Source organism: Boleophthalmus pectinirostris, unplaced genomic scaffold (genome assembly GCF_026225935.1).
Source record: "Boleophthalmus pectinirostris isolate CB_2022bp ecotype Guang Dong unplaced genomic scaffold, ASM2622593v1 HiC_scaffold_9, whole genome shotgun sequence".
Lineage (NCBI taxonomy): Eukaryota > Metazoa > Chordata > Actinopteri > Gobiiformes > Gobiidae > Boleophthalmus > Boleophthalmus pectinirostris.
In genome coordinates this window covers 23,040,099-23,058,189 of record NW_026571541.1, presented here as the reverse complement: position 1 = coordinate 23,058,189, position 18,091 = coordinate 23,040,099, and the positions used below count along the sequence as shown (strand labels likewise).

General features: G+C 37.3%; 1 protein-coding gene across 3 annotated transcripts in view; it reads left to right on the top strand.

The window, feature by feature from the left end:
* The window catches only part of gria4a (glutamate receptor, ionotropic, AMPA 4a), a 175,594-nt gene that overhangs the window by 51,551 nt on the left and 105,952 nt on the right, over positions 1-18,091 (top strand). For all 3 annotated transcript variants that reach the window (XM_020940440.2, XM_055166822.1, XM_055166823.1), the window contains exon 3: positions 16,398-16,637. In XM_020940440.2, coding sequence (XP_020796099.2) covers positions 16,398-16,637 — 240 coding nt within the window. The remainder of the gene's footprint in view (positions 1-16,397; positions 16,638-18,091) is intronic.

Sequence of the window (18,091 nt, the reverse complement as noted above, 5' to 3'; positions counted from 1 at the left end):
AATGATCCATGGGTGTCGTAAATACTAACTATATAGCAGCCTCAAGCACAATATGAGTTCATTAACATGCTCGCTTCTCCACAGAATCTCACTTGATAAGCCTTTTGATAAGCTCAGATTCTCAAATTGCTTTTGTATGGTCACTTCCTTTGGTTGTCTCTGAAGTGAATGCTTTGTGCGAGCTTGACCATAGAGGCTTAATATATGTGTGGAGGGACAAATATGAAATCCATACAGGGAAAGGGGCTTGTGCCAGACACTATCGATCCTCACACATTGGCTTTCTCTCATCTTCATCACCTGATACACTCTGTGGTTTAGGCTCACACACTTCTTAGTTACTAGTTCTGTTTTTGACATTTGTTGCCCTTTAATTTAACATGATTCATCACTTCAGCTATGTATGCCATAATAAAGTATGACGCAAATACAGCCAAATTAGTATTAAGATCACCTGAAAACCCAAGAAAAAATAGAATGTATAATCAATATGAGCATTTGAGGTCCTGTTTAGGAGAGTGACTAAGTGAAAAACAGTTGGCCAATGCTAGCTTGAGTTTAATTGCACAAATAAGCTCACTGTTGTGATTCCAATTAAATCAATTCTTTCTGATCCAATTGTGCTAAAATAAACCTCAGATTACGGCCTGACAAAGCCTCAGACAGACTATGCTTACAGTTAGCGCCACACCCCCAGTGAATGTTGACGACATTAACTGCAAAATATTATATTAAAAAGTACTGTTACCTTATAAAAATATTTGAAACTTTTGATTTATCACTTCATCACAGTTGTTTGATATTGTAGTAGGACATGCAGACTCCCACATCAAAATGAGTCGCTTGTCTTCCCTGTAACCATTGGCTCTCTCTGTCTATCCTCACTTCGAGCTCTCTGCCTTTGTCCAAAGACATCTAAATAGTCCCAAGTGAAGCAATATGAGACTTAGTCATGATTTGATACCTTGGGGTCAGCTGTAAGACGGACTTCAAAATATGTGAGGTTATTATTTTAGGTCATTTTAAACCTATGAAAGTGGTGGAGCACAGAAAATAACAGATTCAATTCTACATGCTTGTTCAAGGTCCCCTCGGGCCTATTTTGGTAAACAACGTATTAGCGATGCTAGATGTTCTCCCTGTGTCCTTTTCCATTTAATTCTTTGGTATTCAGTCTGTTTTAATGGAACAGCGCCGCAACAGAACTGAAGGAATTGCCTGAACTATCCATCAAATGAAGCCTGTTATTTCAACTCAGAAAGCTGCCATTTTGCTATACTCTCTCTGAGATGTCCCCCAAAACACACCTTTGGTTTTATGTGTGAATATCTACAAAAGCGAAAAGATGGCCTTGGTGTTATGCTGTACAGACTCAGTGCAAGTAAACAGTATTTTGCATATGATTGGAGAAGGTGATGGCCAGACGGAGTTTGTTTGTTACAAAATGTGGTGCTGTAGAATTTGAAATGGACTGTTTTCAAGGTACCGGCAGGGATTTCTAATGTCACTGTTAATGACAGAATGATAGAGTAAAATGTGTTAGACAGTCAAGGATCTCATGTGTTATTGAACAAAACACTTCTCGGGGTTATTCTAGGTGATTTTAATCTATGTTCCAAAACCTAATCTATGATACAGTACACAATGGTCGTTTAGTCACATATCCTCTTGCTACTTGTGAATATATTCGATGCTGATATCTCATAATGGTGCTGATACTGAAGAATTTGTTGTATCAGGTATTGGCTTCCAAATATCGGTTCAGTCGATATCTTAATTTGGCATATAAACTCATGTAAAAAGACTATTTACAGGTTGTGGTCGGCCCAGAAAGTCTCATAATGTTTAAATTTGTATTTTCACAAAGTTGTTCTGTAGTGACTTGAGGGATCAATAACAGCTAGATAACATATTTGGATCGGCTATGTCTTATTTTATTTTTGTGTAAAGAAAATAAATGCTGTTTTTAGTTTCTGCACTGTCTATGGTATCAAAATGATTATCAAATTAGAAGTAAGATCTGTGGACCCTCACAAAGAAGCATATAATTTATTTACAAATTTACAAAGATTTTACCTCAAATTTCCCTGATTCCCCTTTTCCTCCTGTAGAACCAATGCAAAATAACATAGTAGATCTGAGAAAGCCTATGTTTTCATATTTATTTGTACACGTACACTTACTTGAGGTCCTGCTCACTTTACACTGTGTTTCTTGCACCACTTCTTCAGATATGAATTTGTTTATTCAAATGTGTGAAGTGTAGACTTAAACTTAGACTAAGACAAACTTTATTGATCCACAAGGGACATTATTTGGGCACAGTAGCTCACACATCACAATATATTATAATAACAAAGAGAAAAAAATATGAATGGAAATTCTAAATTTTAAATAAGTAGCAGAACTATCAAGAGACTGGTGTCAAATAAGGCATAATTATTTATTATTATTATAACTGTATATGTACAAGTATTTGTACATATACAGTATTTGTATTTCAATGCTATAGAAATAAGTAATACAGGGTAGCTGTGAGGTCTTAAAAGTCTTTAAAAGTACTTAAAATTCATGTTCCTAAATTAAGGCCTTAAAAAGCCTTAAATTATGTTGTCCAAGTCTTATTTTTTTCACAAAGGTCTTAAATTTCAGTAGTCTATTTTTTGTATACTCACCCAGGCAATGTTAAATGGTTAAAAAACAACATGAAATCGCATAACGTGAATGAACGTTTAATTTGGAGTATGTGCAAACAATACTTTGGTTTTTGGCACCGGCAGCAATAAGTAAACAATCAGTACAGTGGAGGAGGATGTTGGATGGATCATGGGAAAGTGTAGGTTTAATCCACAGTCGCTCTTAGATTCTAGATAGTACCGTAGTTGGTTGGTCATTATTAGAATTGGATCTGGTGTTTTTCGTCTGCATAATGGTGCGATGTTGGGTTTAATTTTCATTTCAGTGGTCTTAAAAAGGTCTTTAAAAAGTCTTAAATACCCTGTAATAAAAATATCGCAATATACAAGTGGTCATAAGGAGAAACAGTGCAAAGATGATATGATGATTGACAGGACACAGGGTTATATATTACATAAAGGTGAGTTGTTGTACAGTTGTATGGAGTATGGTATGAATGTAGTCCTGTATCCTTAGATGAAGAGACTGACCACTAACCCAATTATGTAAAAAAGAAAGAATACATTATTATTATTTATGTATTTGTAACTTGAAGCCCATCTGCACATGGATTTGAGTGGAACTTGTGCCGCTCCTACTTGAAAGTCCAGGCTGTATCACGGCGTAGTGGATCTGAAGTGTCCGCACATGGCAGCAGATATCCTTCTTTGTAATTGTTTCCCTCACAATAGTTTATTATTGACATTTACCTCACTTCACCTCACATGAATCTCCATAGGAGCCTGTTTGTTGGCTCTGAACGCTGACAGGAAATAGACACCGCCATATAGCTTCTAAACGGCTTCATATCCCTCATTCATCAGGTACTTCCTACATCCTGGTCTTTCACTGCAGGTATAATGAGAACTAGCCATATTTTGTTTTCCGGGCTGTCTGGAGAATGTCTAGAGGGTTGTTATATTCAGACAAATGGGTGAGACCGCGAGCTAAGACAGAAGAAGTGAAGAATTGTGTTGGCAAGTGTGAAAAGGGGTGCTATCCTGAGTTGGTAAATGTATTTGTTATGTTGGGCCATTATGTTGGTTAAATGGGATTCACGTCTGCCTGGGCTGCCCAGGCTGCGAGGTAAACAGGTCCATGAAGCATTGTAGAATGGGATAGGTGAGGACAGATTACAAAAGTACAAAGCCATAACTAGAAACTTCAGTGTGGTAAGACTAGTGTTAAGTTGAATAAGTAAGCAAGTTCCTATTAACATTAAATGGCCCATATTACGATCTTTTCTGATCTATGTTATAATGTTGTTTCCTCATCAAAAATACACCTGGAGTTGTGTTTTTTTTTCATTCACACATGATTAACCCTACATATTTGGGCTGAATTCTTCTCTCAAACAGAAAACACTCATACAAGAAGTGAAGTGTTCCAGTGTGTTTTTAAACTCCATACATCCTCACTAGAATCATTTGGATAAGCTTAGCAGTGGAATTGTAGCCAGGCTGTCGCCACCTAGTGCCTCTGTTCACTTTTATTTCTCTCCAGCGACTAGGTCAGGAATCGGAATATACTAGATAGACCAGGGGTTCTTAACCTTTTCAATCTCGGGGCCCAACTTTTTTTGAACAAAGTAACCTGGGGCCCTGTCTCATATTAAATGCATTAAATTGTACTGATTGTGGGGCCCAAAGGAGGTGGTTCCGGCCCTACATTGGGTCCCGGCCCTATGGTTAAGAATCACTGTACTAGATGGTTCGCAAAAACCTCAGAAGTGCAAGTCAGCAAGGAGCCATACATTCAGTGTTGGTAACTATTCTCGAGATCGATTTAAAGCTGGAACAGAAAGAGAATGTTTGGTGAATTTTATCAAGGGGAAATATGTTATTGCCCTTCTTCCTATGAGATTTGGGAAAAGCTTACTATACCAGTTATCTCCATTAGCAGCACATTACATACATCACAACCAAATAGCAGAGATTACATTTTTAAAAGTACCCGCCTACCACTGAGCAAATGAATCCTAATGCTGCGATGTCAGACAGTTTCCACAAAGTGAAACCAGTTGATGAATCAGGCTAATAATGTTGTTTCCTCATCATAAATAAACTTGGACTTGTGTTTTGTTTCATTCACACATGTTTAACCCTATATATTTAGGCTGAATTCTTCTCTCAAACAGAAAACACTCCATACACCTTCACTAGAATCATTTGGACAATCTCAGCCCTGGAATTGCCCATCTTTAATGAACAAAAGGTAGAAAGTAGCTGTTAACTTGAAAACTACCTTTTCATGACATTACCAGGTTGTAATATAGGACCTTTCAGACAACTATTATCTTGGAATGTTGTTGTTTTTTGGTGATGGTGATGATCTATTGTAAATCTTTACAGTATATTTCATCTGATTTTGATTGCATGTTCATTTTCTCCTACTGTTCTTGAACTCCGCGATTGCAACACTGTAATATTGCCATTGTGGAATCCAGTTCATGTACTTCGATAGTGAGCAAATCCCCTTCACATGTGGTAACTGTACAGCCAAAACCAGATAGATAAGACAAATAAAGGTTTATTGTATTGTACTAGATGTATTTATAATTTTTTATAATATTATTTAGAACACGACATTTTAGTTTTAGACCGGTTCTGACAGGTTTGGACCGGTTCTGACTGGGTTTTATTTATTTATTTAGCAAGCCAAAGTGCGATGCAATATCTGTAATCCTGTTCCTGGTCAGACTGCTGTTGAGGAATATGACAAAGAATGCTATTTTGTGAATACAGATAATAGAAGAAGTGTAAGAAGTATTTGTCATGAATGTAAAGAGGAAAATTAAAGATTCATTTCGATCTGAAAACGTGGCCCCTTTTCAAACCGTCCTCTTCTTATCAGTGGCAGCTCATCAGCCAATCTGATAAAACAAGGTCAACACAGTGAATAATTCATTGTATTGTAGTATATTATTCTTTATGCCAGTCACTGGAGATATGCAGTGCTGACATTTTTAAAACATAAATTACTTTTTTGATTTTGTAAAAGATCAACCTAACTGTGCCTCAAAATTGTTCTGAATTTAAGGGACCTCATCACAAACATACCTAGAGTTGTGTTTTGTTTTATTCACACATGTTTAACACATAAACCCAGTTCTTTTCTCAAACAGAAAATGTTTTGTTCCACCTTGCGATGTCTTGTGAAGTGCTCCACTGTGTTTTTAAACTTCACACATCTTTACTAGAATCTAATGCAGCCCTGGAATTGCCAATATCTTCATTATCACAAAGAAGAACAGAGCATTTTGAGCTTTGGAGATGTAGACAGACTAATAATAAAGGGCTTCTCAAACATGTGTGAATGAAACAAAACACAATTCCATGTATGTTTTTGACAAGGTAACAACATTTTACATGGTTTAAAGCTCACAAGAATCAATTTTGTGTAATATAGGACATTTAATAAAGAATTTATCATGTTTCACTGTGGCTTTTTTGATGGGGGGTCCGCCGCATGTTGTTATTGCTAATCGATCTTGTATTTGTTCTATTTCATGTGGCTTTATTTCTGGAAAATATCTTTGCGGTCTTATTGTGAGTTGAGTCACCCTTCTACCAAATCTGACTTGTAACTTGGCCTGTTGGTAACCTCTGCTTGTCTCCATGGTGATGGATATTCCAGATAAAGCACCTGCAGAGAGACAAGCATGTGGCAGTCCACCAGAAAAATATAATGCTCTTTTCAATAATTATTTCAATATACACCGAAATTAGTGTAGTTATGAAGTTCATATTAATTAAAAAGGTAAAAAAAAAGATCAGTCTGAACCAAGTTTGATGACCTTTAGTTAGCTTCTGTACTGGCTTTCCTAGAGATTGAAGTTTAAATAATAATGTTTTAAATATATTACCCAAAACTGACTCTTGTGAGCTTTATCTCTTGTGCACCCCTTTAAAATAATCTCACCTGTGGTCCTTTGTAATAAAAAATGTACAATGGAAAAAAATACCACAATATTTGTATGCATTTTTGTCCAACTTTTTTATATCTGTGTCTTCATTTACTTCTGCCCTAATGATGCATACCAAATATTATACAATATTTTGAAAATTTAACTCCTTAAATGCCATTTTTGACAACAAAAATCTGAAATTATGTGCATGAAAAAAAAAAATCGAATGGAAGTCAATGGGACAAAAATGTACCTAAGAACCATGGGTGTGAGTATTTTGATTATAGACCGTTCAATTAATGTGATCTTGAAAGAAAACACAGAAATTAAAAATACATCACAAAATACACAAGCTGGCCAATTTTGGTGCCATTTCATGCAATATAGCCAAAGTTATGCAAAAAACAATAGTAGAGATGTAAAAATGTACTGAGGGGTGCAGGAGGGTTAAGTCATGTTATAATTTGCCTCATCAAAAACATACCTGGAGTTGTTTTATTCTCAAATGTTTGAGTAATCCTGCATTATTAGGCTGGCTCAAGACAGTCATGTCATGAAGTTGTAGTTTTCAAGTTACCTTTAGTTTAGCAGAGATTGGCAATTCCAGGGACAAAATTATCCAAATGGTTCAAGTTAAAGTGAGTTTAAAAACACAGTAGAACTCCACCTAAATATGCAAAAAATGTGTGTGTGTGAGTGAAACAAAACAACTCCAGGTAGTTTTTTGATGAGGAACCAATATTATAACAAAAAACAGACAATAGCATAATATGGGCTCTTTAATATAATGCAATCACACAAGTATTTTTTTTTACATGTCAATATAGGTGCATGTGAAGTCACCAGTGTTTTGTATCCCACGCACAGGCAGAACAAACACACAGTAGCAGCAGTAGAAGGTGGGCTGCTCTCTGGAGACCTATTGTATGGGAGCTTTTACTGAGGCGATGATGCTCTACACGCCTGTGGTCCCTTCCTCTCATTAAAGCTTTATGAAGCCAGTTTAGAACACCTTTTATTACAGTGACGCCATGCGCTGTCTGGCACATCCCCGTCCTGCGGCTGGGTTAGGGGGGCGGCCATGTTTAGAGAGAGGAGCTGTGAGGAACAAAACGCAAGAAACACAAAGAAAATAGTCAGTGGAGATGTGGCACCAAAGCAGACTTTTGTAAAGGAAAGGTCTGGAGAGGTACAGTTGGATGTTGTATTGATGCACAGATACTGGTAATCGCACTGACACGGGATTGCTGGATCGGGTATCGGTTCAATGATATCATTTCAGTCATTATCCTGGTTAGGCTCATATTGCACCACTTTCTGATCTATGTTATAATGTTATTTCATTATCACACACATACCTGGAATTGTGTTTTGTTTCATTCATATATATTTAGCACTCATTTCCTGCTAGTCTGGGTTCTTCTCTCTAACAGAAAACACTGTTCCACCTTGTGATGTCATGTGGTAATACAGGATGTGCTTCACTGTGTTTTTAAACTCCATAAACCTTTACTAGAATCATTTGAATAATTTCAACCCTGGAATTTCTAATCTCTACTGAATTTAAAAGGTAGAGAGGTTATTAAAAGGTAGCTGATGACTTGAAAAATACCTCTTCATGACATGACAACGTGGAACACGGCATTATGAGCATTGAAATACAGACAGACGAATATCAAAGGGTTACCTATACGTGTGAATGAAACAAAACATAACTCTGGGCATATTTGTATGTTTTTCCGTCGGTAACAACATTCTAAGGTTACGTTTACACTGAAACGAATCGCTGTTTCACAGTATCGGAAACAATTTACGTCCAGACACGCCTTTTCTGTGTCCGCAAGCCTTTGTTATCCACGCAGCTTTGCACATATTTGTTTACATTTTACAGAAATGAAACTTAAAACCACATTGCTAATTTGCATAAACTGAGCTCAAAAAACAGCTCACTCCTTTATGCGGTTCAGCTTCTGTTGGACTAAAGGACAGGACTCAGTGGAATATATGTGTTCTTTCTGTGACAGAGGATGTGCTGCTGATGGTGAGTCTGTTCTGTGCTTCTGTTGTGTTAGAGATGGTTCATATTAAACTTTTCAGGGATTATACACTTGCAGGTCATACGCATAGACTGTATATATGAATGGACATATATTTTAGCTACCTGGTGTTTTGGTGGTGAATTACTTTGTGGCTCATAGACCTACATCAGTGTATCAGCTTTTTCAGGCGTCCACACAGTGCCAGATCAGATCCATACTCAGATGAATTTGTGGGAGCTGGTGGCACCGGATCGGTTCCATCTCTGGAGCCATTTTCCATCGGATTAGTGTGGACAAACACTGCTTCTCCAACGAAAATTACTCAAATACGTACTAGTGTGGATGGGGCCTAACATGATTCAAAGCTCAATTTTGCGTTGGTTTTGCATTATATGAGACCTTTAATTACGAGCTAACCCCTTAAAGGTTAGGAGTTACAGTTAGGCCTGAATCACTCTTAATAAAACAACTTAAATCTTTGTTTCACCAATTAAAGTATTGTTACCGAATACTTTATTACAGTTCAATGAAATCAGGACTTATTACATTTTACATTTATAGAAGATTACTTAGTCTAAAACTCTTCCTACCTTGTATTTGCAGTATACAGGAACTCTTATAATATAAATGTTATGTTTCTGCACAGAATGGAATGGAGCAGTTCAATCCAAAGTTTAGACTGAAAAGCTTGTCAAAAAGGGCATTTGGTGAAGTGACAGCCAGTCCAGCAGTACAGGGCTGGCTGTAAAAGATCGTCTGTTCTGGGAGCTGCCTTTTAGACCCATAACAGCCATGTGATCCAGCTTTCTTTGATTGTGTTTAACAGCTCTTGACATTTCTCTTCCTCTTATTGACTTGTGATTTTAATACAATGTTGGTTCTTTCCACAACGCCCTGAGCCATTTACCGCAGCCAATTGTCACTTCATATGCTGGTCCAATCGAGCTGAATTTTAGATTTGATTTCAGGTAAATTGAAAATCAAATACTCGGTGGAGCGTTGTAGAATCCTATTATATTCTACATACCTTTTACCATAAATCTTGTTAGGGATTGTTTGGTGAACCCTGGTGGAATTAAAGACGAGAAGGCTCAGTTACATCTCCAAACTTGAGTGTGGGAGTACAGCATTTACTGACTGAAATCATTCTCTCACTCAGCCAGGAAGCGCTGATCAAAACAAACATGGGAGTTAATTCATGGTTGAATTACTGTGAAAAATACAAGAACAATGTGTTAATCCAAAAATCTTCACCACAGACATGTTTTTGCTCTTCTGAATGTAAAGAGTAGGACCAGAATAAAGCTTTGACTTTATTTCACTCCTTCTCAAACATATTTCGACTCTATACATTACAGTTTTGTTCTTACTGTTTGAGACAAATAAATACATTCAAGGTGCAAGTTTTGTGTTGGAGGGTCCGCCACCTGCTTGTTACATCTGGGGTGTAAAAAACAGTCAGTCTACATATAGACTGACTGTTTTTTACACCCCAATGCAGTATTTTAAATTAGCCAATATAGTATTTCTCTTTGACCAAATGTGGTATTTGACCCAATGCTGTATTTTACTTTGGCCCAGTGTATTATTTTGCTTTGACCCTTTGCAGCATATGACCCCTATATCCAGAATTTACATGAACTCAATGCAGTATTTTACTTTGGCCCAATGTATTAATTTGCTCTCTGACACATTGTAGTATTTGACCCAGTGCAGTATTTTACCTTGACCCGATGTAATATTTTACTTTAACCTGTTATAGTATTTGACCCAATGCAGTATTTTAATTTGACCCTGTAGTAACTGACCCAATGCAGTATTTTACTTTGATCTATTGTAGTATTTGACCCGATGTAGGATTTTTCTTTGACCAAATGTAGTATTTGACCCAATGCAGTATTTTACCTTCACCCAATGTAGTGTTTTACTATGACTTATTGTAGTAACTGACCCAATGCAATATTTTACTTTGACCCAATGTATTAATTTGCTCTCTGACCTATTGTAGTATTTGATCTGATGCAGTATTTTACTTTCATCCAATGCAATATTTTACTTTGACCTATTGTAGTATTTGACCCAATGCAGTATTTTACCTTGATTCAATGTAGTGTTTTACTTTGATCTATAGTAGTATTGGACCCAGTGCAGTATTTTAATTTGATCCTATAGTGACTGACCTAATGCAGTATTTTACTTTGACCCAAAGTATTATTTTGCTTTGACTCATTATAGTATTTGATCCAATGCAGTATTTTAATTTGATCCTGTAGTAACTGACCCAATGCAGTATTTTTCTTTGACTCAAGGTGTTTTGTTGCTTTGACCCACTGTAGTATTTTCCCAATGCAGTATATTAATCTAACCCGATAGTAACTGACCCAATGCAGTATTTTACTTTGACACAATCTCAGCGGGCTCTGTTTACATTCAGAATAACATGACACAGCAATTCCACAAATGATCCATGCTAAATATGCCAGCTGTGTGAATGGGAGACAGTTAGCTGCTCGCGTAATGAGAGACTGGAGCCGGCCTTATCTCCTGTGGGGAGCGTGCCACCTCAGTTTGCTTAATTGCCCTGGGCCAAAGCTGCATCGTGCCTTGTGTTTACCCCCTCTGCGCCGCACAGCTGATAATGGAATTACTCTGAGTCTTGGGAGAATGAAGAGAGGACCCAAAGAGGTGGAGATCAGAGGAGAGGAAGCCGAACGACAGAGCAGGAAGAGGACAAAAATCAATCCTATCACACTATTCAGCGGAACAACGTAATGTCTCCAAATAGTGCTTTGGTTAAATATAAACAGACTATACGCAAAGACTGAGAAAATACTTGGCTATGCAGTTATTGAATGTGTTTGACTGAATAATTTGTCTTTTTAAAGGGGTATTATGCAGCTTTTCTAGTGAGGGAGATGTTATTTCCATGTCTACAATGTTCCACAGTATAGCATTTAACCACGGTGTTTTCATAGTTAAGTACTTTGAAAAACATGCATGCTTATTATACTGTAAGTATGCTCAACTTTCCACAGATGTTACCAGTAGTATGGCCTGGTAGCATCACGTGCTTGTCTCCATGGAGATAAATAGGTGTAATATCTATGAGGAACATTCCAGGAAAGTTCTTATCCTGGTTTGTGTGCAAGTGTGGGTGTTCCCTTACTCTATTACTATTCTAACTATGTGCTCTAGCTGGCCAAAGTATGCTAATTGTTGTCTAGGTGGTTCCAGTCTGATTGGCTGGAACCACCTAGTGCCTCCTCTCAATTTGATTTCTCTCTAGCGACTAGGTCAGGAATCAGAATACACTAGACTACCCGGAAGTTGTAAACGGCGCACCAGCCAATCAGTGAAGAGCTGTGAAGCCATGACGTCAAACTCAAACTCCTGTCTGGGTCCATTTTGTGGTACAACACAACAGTAAACAAAGCAGTCGAGGTGGATGTAGATGAAGCCATACATTCTGTGTTGGCAATGATTCCCGAGATTGAAGATTTAAAGCTTATAACAAAGAGAATGATTGGTGAATTTTATCAAGGGGAAAGACGTTATTGCCCTTCTTCCTACGGGATTGGATCTTGGATATTGGCTGGGGCTAGGGTGGTATATCGGTGCCTCATTATCGGTGACATTAGTATCAGTCAAATATTGAACATTTTGTTGATGTTTGGCACTGACATTTTGCTACATTCCACCTTCGCTGTGTGTCATTCCCAGTTTGTCCTTAGTGAATTAGATTCGTCTTTTTGAAGCAATATGTAATGTATGTTATAAAAGAAATCGAAAAGCAATCATGCACCAAATGATTTTATAGCACAGATATATATATATATATATATATATATATATATATATATATATATATATATATATATATATATATATATATATATATATTTATTTATTTATTATTTTATTTATTTATTTTTTTTTTTACAAAAATTAAAAGTTAATTTCTGAACTCTAGTATAACATAACATACATTTGTGGTTGTTGCTATGGATTTATAGCCTTGATATCATTGCTGGAAAATATGAATTATTGGTGACAACAGAAACACAAATTATGGATATCGACAGTGCGATAAAAAAATCCATATTTTATACTTGAAAGGCGCTACCACGATCAATCAGTGCACAATTTCACCAAGCTGTATGACACGATATGAAGCTGTAAACTTATTGAGTATTCACTGACTCATGCTTAGCTTTTAGTCTTGTTCAAAAGTTCATTCAGTACAGCTCTTGGGTGAGCTTAGGCGCAGAGCTCACTCATATATGACCTTCCCCTCCACCACCATCTATGTCATCCCTACTGTACAGAGCACAAAACAGCATATACAAGATGGGTCTTAAAGAAGGACTTGACCCAAAACCAAAACCTGGACTAGAACAGGACTAAATTTAGATTTAATTTAACTGAAGTTAGGATTAACCCAGGATAAAACAGAAGATGATTAACTTTTGATTTGCTCCTGCTGAAATATTGGGTAGTCTCTGCTCTGGGAATGGACTGTTAAAAGGCAGATTGAGTGATAGTAGCACGCTGCAGTCAAAGCAGTCTTGCAGCTTCCTTTTTGCTCCAACATGACGTATTTGAGCTAAAATCAGCCACCGCCACTGAGATTCTGACTGAGAGGATGAATGGACCCGAGGAGAGAGAAATAGAGCCTAAGAGGATGAGGCAAAACTGCAGCAGACAAAGACAAAACATTAGGGGGCTTCAAGTGAAAAATTGAGCCACCATTTTTGAAAGTTAAGCTTGGGTGTCAGCTTCTATACCAACACACCAGCCACTTCCTCATGAGAGTTTTTTTTTAGCGATTTCTTTAGACGTCAGAAGATTTCACTCTCCTCTGTCATGGTGCGTAGCTGGAGGGGTTTTCGAAGGCGACTCGGTGTGCTGTAGTGGAAAATAACTTGGCATCTGAAGTGAGCTTGTGCATCGGTCAAGGGCCCTTCCAGTGAGTGAGGGGTTGGAGGGAGAGAAGGAAAGGGTAGAAGAAGAGAGTATTTTCAGGGTTAGACTGCGGGCTTGTTTTAGTTAAGTGTGTAGTGTGTGATGGTAATTTCCTTAACAACCCATTCAAGGGGTAAGTGTAATTTTAGAATAATTTTGTACTAGTCTGGATTGTTAAAAGGGAAAAGAGGCACAACATGATGAGACAGGCATTTTTATTTTGGTGTTCTATTGTTTTAAGATCCTATAGTACACAAAATAGACTCCTGTGAGCTTTAAGCCAGGTTATAATGTTGTTACCTCCTCAAAAACACCTGGAGCTGTGTTTTGTTTCATTCACACATGTTTAAGTTATCATTTATTAGTTTGTCTACATCTATAAGACCAACATGCTCTGTTCCACCTTGTGATGTCGTGAAGTCGTTAATAGAGATTTAATTCACTAAAGATTGGCAATTCCAGGGCTAAAATTATCCAAATGATGGATTTGTGAGTTAACCATGTGAATGAAACAAAACACAACTCCAGATATGTTTTTGATAATAACACCAGCATAATATGACCATGGTAATTTCATCAAGCTGTTACTTTGGTTGTCTATATAGTCTGTAGGGTTCAAAGTACATACACCGTGCATGGAGATGGAGATATACACTACCGGTCAAACGTTTTAGAACACCACAATTTTTCCAGTTTTTTCTGTTTACCGTTTACTGTTGACCAAAACATATTCTAAACTTTTGATTCATGAAAGTGTCCACCTATGGCAGATATAACCGCTGAACACACTCGTGGCTCGTTCTTTTCACAATAGAAATCAAATATTCTTCAAAAAGTTCTTTCCAAGTCTGTTGCAGAAGTTTCCATAAATGTGTGGCACTTGTAGGTTGCTTGACTTTCACTCTTCTGTCCAGTTCATCCCAAAACCAGCTCGATGGGGTTTAAGACTGGAAACTGTGCTGGACACTCCATGTTTTCAAGCTTATCATCTTATTCTTTTTTCCTGAGGTGGTTTTGAAAGAGTTTGGGCTTGTGTTTTGTATCTTTTGTCTTTTTTTTTTTTTTTTTTTTTTGCCTCTGGCTGTTCAGTATTTATCTTTGTACTATTCCAAGCTTTTCATTGGACTTGCACAACTTGAATTAAGGTGAAAATTAAGGTGTTCTAAAACTTTTGACCAGTAGTGTAGTTGCTTTGCCTGGAATGTTCCACAGTGTGACATTGAACAGCTCTACATTACATTTATTCAATTACAGATGGTTTTATTGCTCAAAAATACCTAGAAAAACAGGCATTCTGACTAAGCAGGGTTCCCTCTCCACAAATCTGACCTGTAATTTGGTCTGTTTTGGCCTTCATGACGATAGAAAGATTTAATACCATATTGTGAAACATTCCACACAAAGTAATAACATTTTAATGCAGAAAAACACTTGATGGACCCTCTACCAGAGAAGTTACACAATGCACCTTTTTATTTTTTCAGTGATTTTAAATTTCATATCCTTGACTTATCTGTGTCCCTAGATACGAGGTAGACATGTTCAAATCAAATATAGCTTTTACTGACAAGAATTCTAATGCTGATTTATTCTTATTTACAAAAACATTAGACGTGTACATTTATGTATGTTATAATTTGGCTCTGAAGACAAATATCTAATCAGAAAGCAGAGAGAGCCTCACATAAGTCTCTCATTTGAGTTGCCAGTTTCAAAGCTGAAATCCAGTTGGTTTGAACTTAAAAGCAGTCTTTCTGATCTGAACCCTCACTACCTTTGCTCCAGCACCCGCAGCCAATCATTAATCAGAGTTAGTGCAGCCTCTGAGCTTTCCATATACTGAGAATGAGAAAAATGTGTACGTGTTCTCCATCTGCAGGTTAAGGGACTGGCAACTCAGGTTCTGTAATTCTGTAAAACATTAAGAGCCGAGGCAACATACAGTTTCTTTAAGTTGGATTAAATAATGTAATGGCGTATCTCACAAGAAGTTAATGTGCATTGTAAATAGTGTTCTTATTTAGTGTGAGTGCTATTCCCTTTAACTTCAAACTGCTTTAAACTGCCGAACAGAACAATAAGGCAGTTTCATTTTAATAGACTCAAGTTGTTAATAGCTGAATAGGAACAAAACATCTTGCTTTATCCATCTTTGTTCCTGTCTTATATTTTTAATTGTATGTTTTTTCTTTGTATGTGGTCTCTAAAGCAGTGGTTTTTTTGTTAGTTTTTTTCCTGTTTCACTTTCTTCTTTGCATTAATCTATGTTTACAACAACTACGCTGTAATCCCATATTATATCGTGACTAGCGCAGGATTTAGATCAAACGTCATCCTGTAGGGCTTTAAGATTAATTGGAATCAAAGTGAAATTGCACTTTGAATGATGCAATAAGCAAAAAGCAAAAAGCAAAGGCTGCAGTTTGTGAAGTACCGTAATTTCCTCCACAAACAAAAAAATGTATTGCCATATACTGCATAAAAACTGGTACCATCTGCACCAACATGTTGGGAAATACATGTGATTCTTGCCATTATTATCAGTTCATATTTATTTTTGTCTATTCTGCTGGATGGGTTTAAAATATGAACTCTGAACAAAATCACAGTAGCATGTTTTTCCCAAATCGTTTAGCCTGATCATCCTGTTTTAGATTTGGTGATCCTTGGAAAGCCAAATACATTTATGTGATACTTGTAATGATAAGATTGTGAACCAGTGCACTTTGTCCTGCCCTGATTAACTCCTGTCTCTCTCTCCTCTCTCCTCTGTCCCCTTTGACCCATCTCTCTCTTTCTCTCTCCGTCCCCAGTCTGTTCACAGTACTCCCGAGGGGTGTTCGCCATCTTCGGCCTTTACGACAAGCGCTCTGTGAACACGCTCACGTCCTTCTGCGGAGCCCTACACATCAGCCTGGTGACCCCCAGCTTCCCCACGGAGGGAGAGGGACAGTTCACTCTGCAGCTCAGACCGTCCATCCGCGGCGCCCTGCTCTCCATTCTGGACCACTACGACTGGAACCGATTTGTCTTCCTCTACGACACAGACAGAGGTGGGTCATGGGTGACGCCCTGTGCCGGAGCTCAGTACAAAAAAATAATTTGCCTTGTTGTATGTGGGAATGTGTCAGATGCTGGCATTATATCAATGAGGAGTTCATCGTGAAAAACACATTTTCTCACACATATGTAATTGTCATTGAAAAAAAAAAAAAAAATATATATAATATATATATATATATATAATATATATATATATATATATATATATATATATATATATATATATATATATATATATATATATATATATGTGAACATATGTTATACGTTGTCTTCACTCCAGATATGTTACCAGGTCTGGATTGTCTGATTTTTCTAGTGTTTCAGATTTTTACTGGACATGTAAATGTCACAGTTGTCGGTTGCCAATTGTCGTCTGCAATGAAAGATTTCGTTGGCCGTGAACTTAGAGCAGTTGAATGGCCAAAGATGAGCTTCGACTGAAGTGTGTCTGATATTTTTGAATCTTGGTCTCATAGTGAGACCTCATCTCACTCCGTCTACGATCAATCTCTATCAAACATGTGACCAACAGCAAATACAATAGCTCTGTCAAAGAAGCTGCATAAAAGCTCTTGAAAGGGACCCTATCTTTCTTTTCCCTTTCATTTTCTAAGTTTTACAAACACTGCTAGCATGCCGCACTAGCCTCAGCTGTCAGGTACAACTCACGTCTTATATTCACTCAAACAAACTTTAGTCATAGCCATGACACGGTGGCTGTCCAGTGCTCCTGACAGATTCCCCTTTGGCATTAAAGTTATCTGCAGAATATTATACAGCTTAGTGCTTAATATTTTATCAACCAATGTGCTTTAGATATTATTTGTGGGTAACATTTTTGCACTTGGCACCCATAGTCCATTCAGTAATGTGCAAAATGCTGCAGTCATAAAGGCCACCATTTTAATCTGTCTTGCTCCACCACATCTCCGGGCTAATATTCCAAACGCTGTGCTGCAAATTAAAAAACAATTTTCTAATGAATCTAACTCCATGCATGAAGAATTATCTGTTAATTTGGAGCTTGGTTACTGCAAACAATGTGACATCATACAAGTATAATCATCTATTTCAAATAACATGTCTTTTCTTGTGTCTGGACTCATTTGGCTTGTACAGTGCCAAGGGTAAAATGGAGAGGCTAAATCCACCACATGAAGGATGGAGCAGGCTGGGTTTGTCAGGCCTTTGCGTTGGCTAATGAGAGAAGACTGTCATTTTCACCTGTCAGGCTCAAGTGAAGGGGGAGAAACTTGGAAATTAGGAATTGGCACTGTCCAATGCGATTAACACAATTTTCATCAATCACACAGAGGTTAGATTAAGTCTAAATTTTGTGACATAAAAAGCAACATTGGGATTTGGGAGATTAAAGAGACTATTAACGGCTTAGACATAACATATTTACATCACCATGTTGCTTTTTATTGTTTGGGAAATG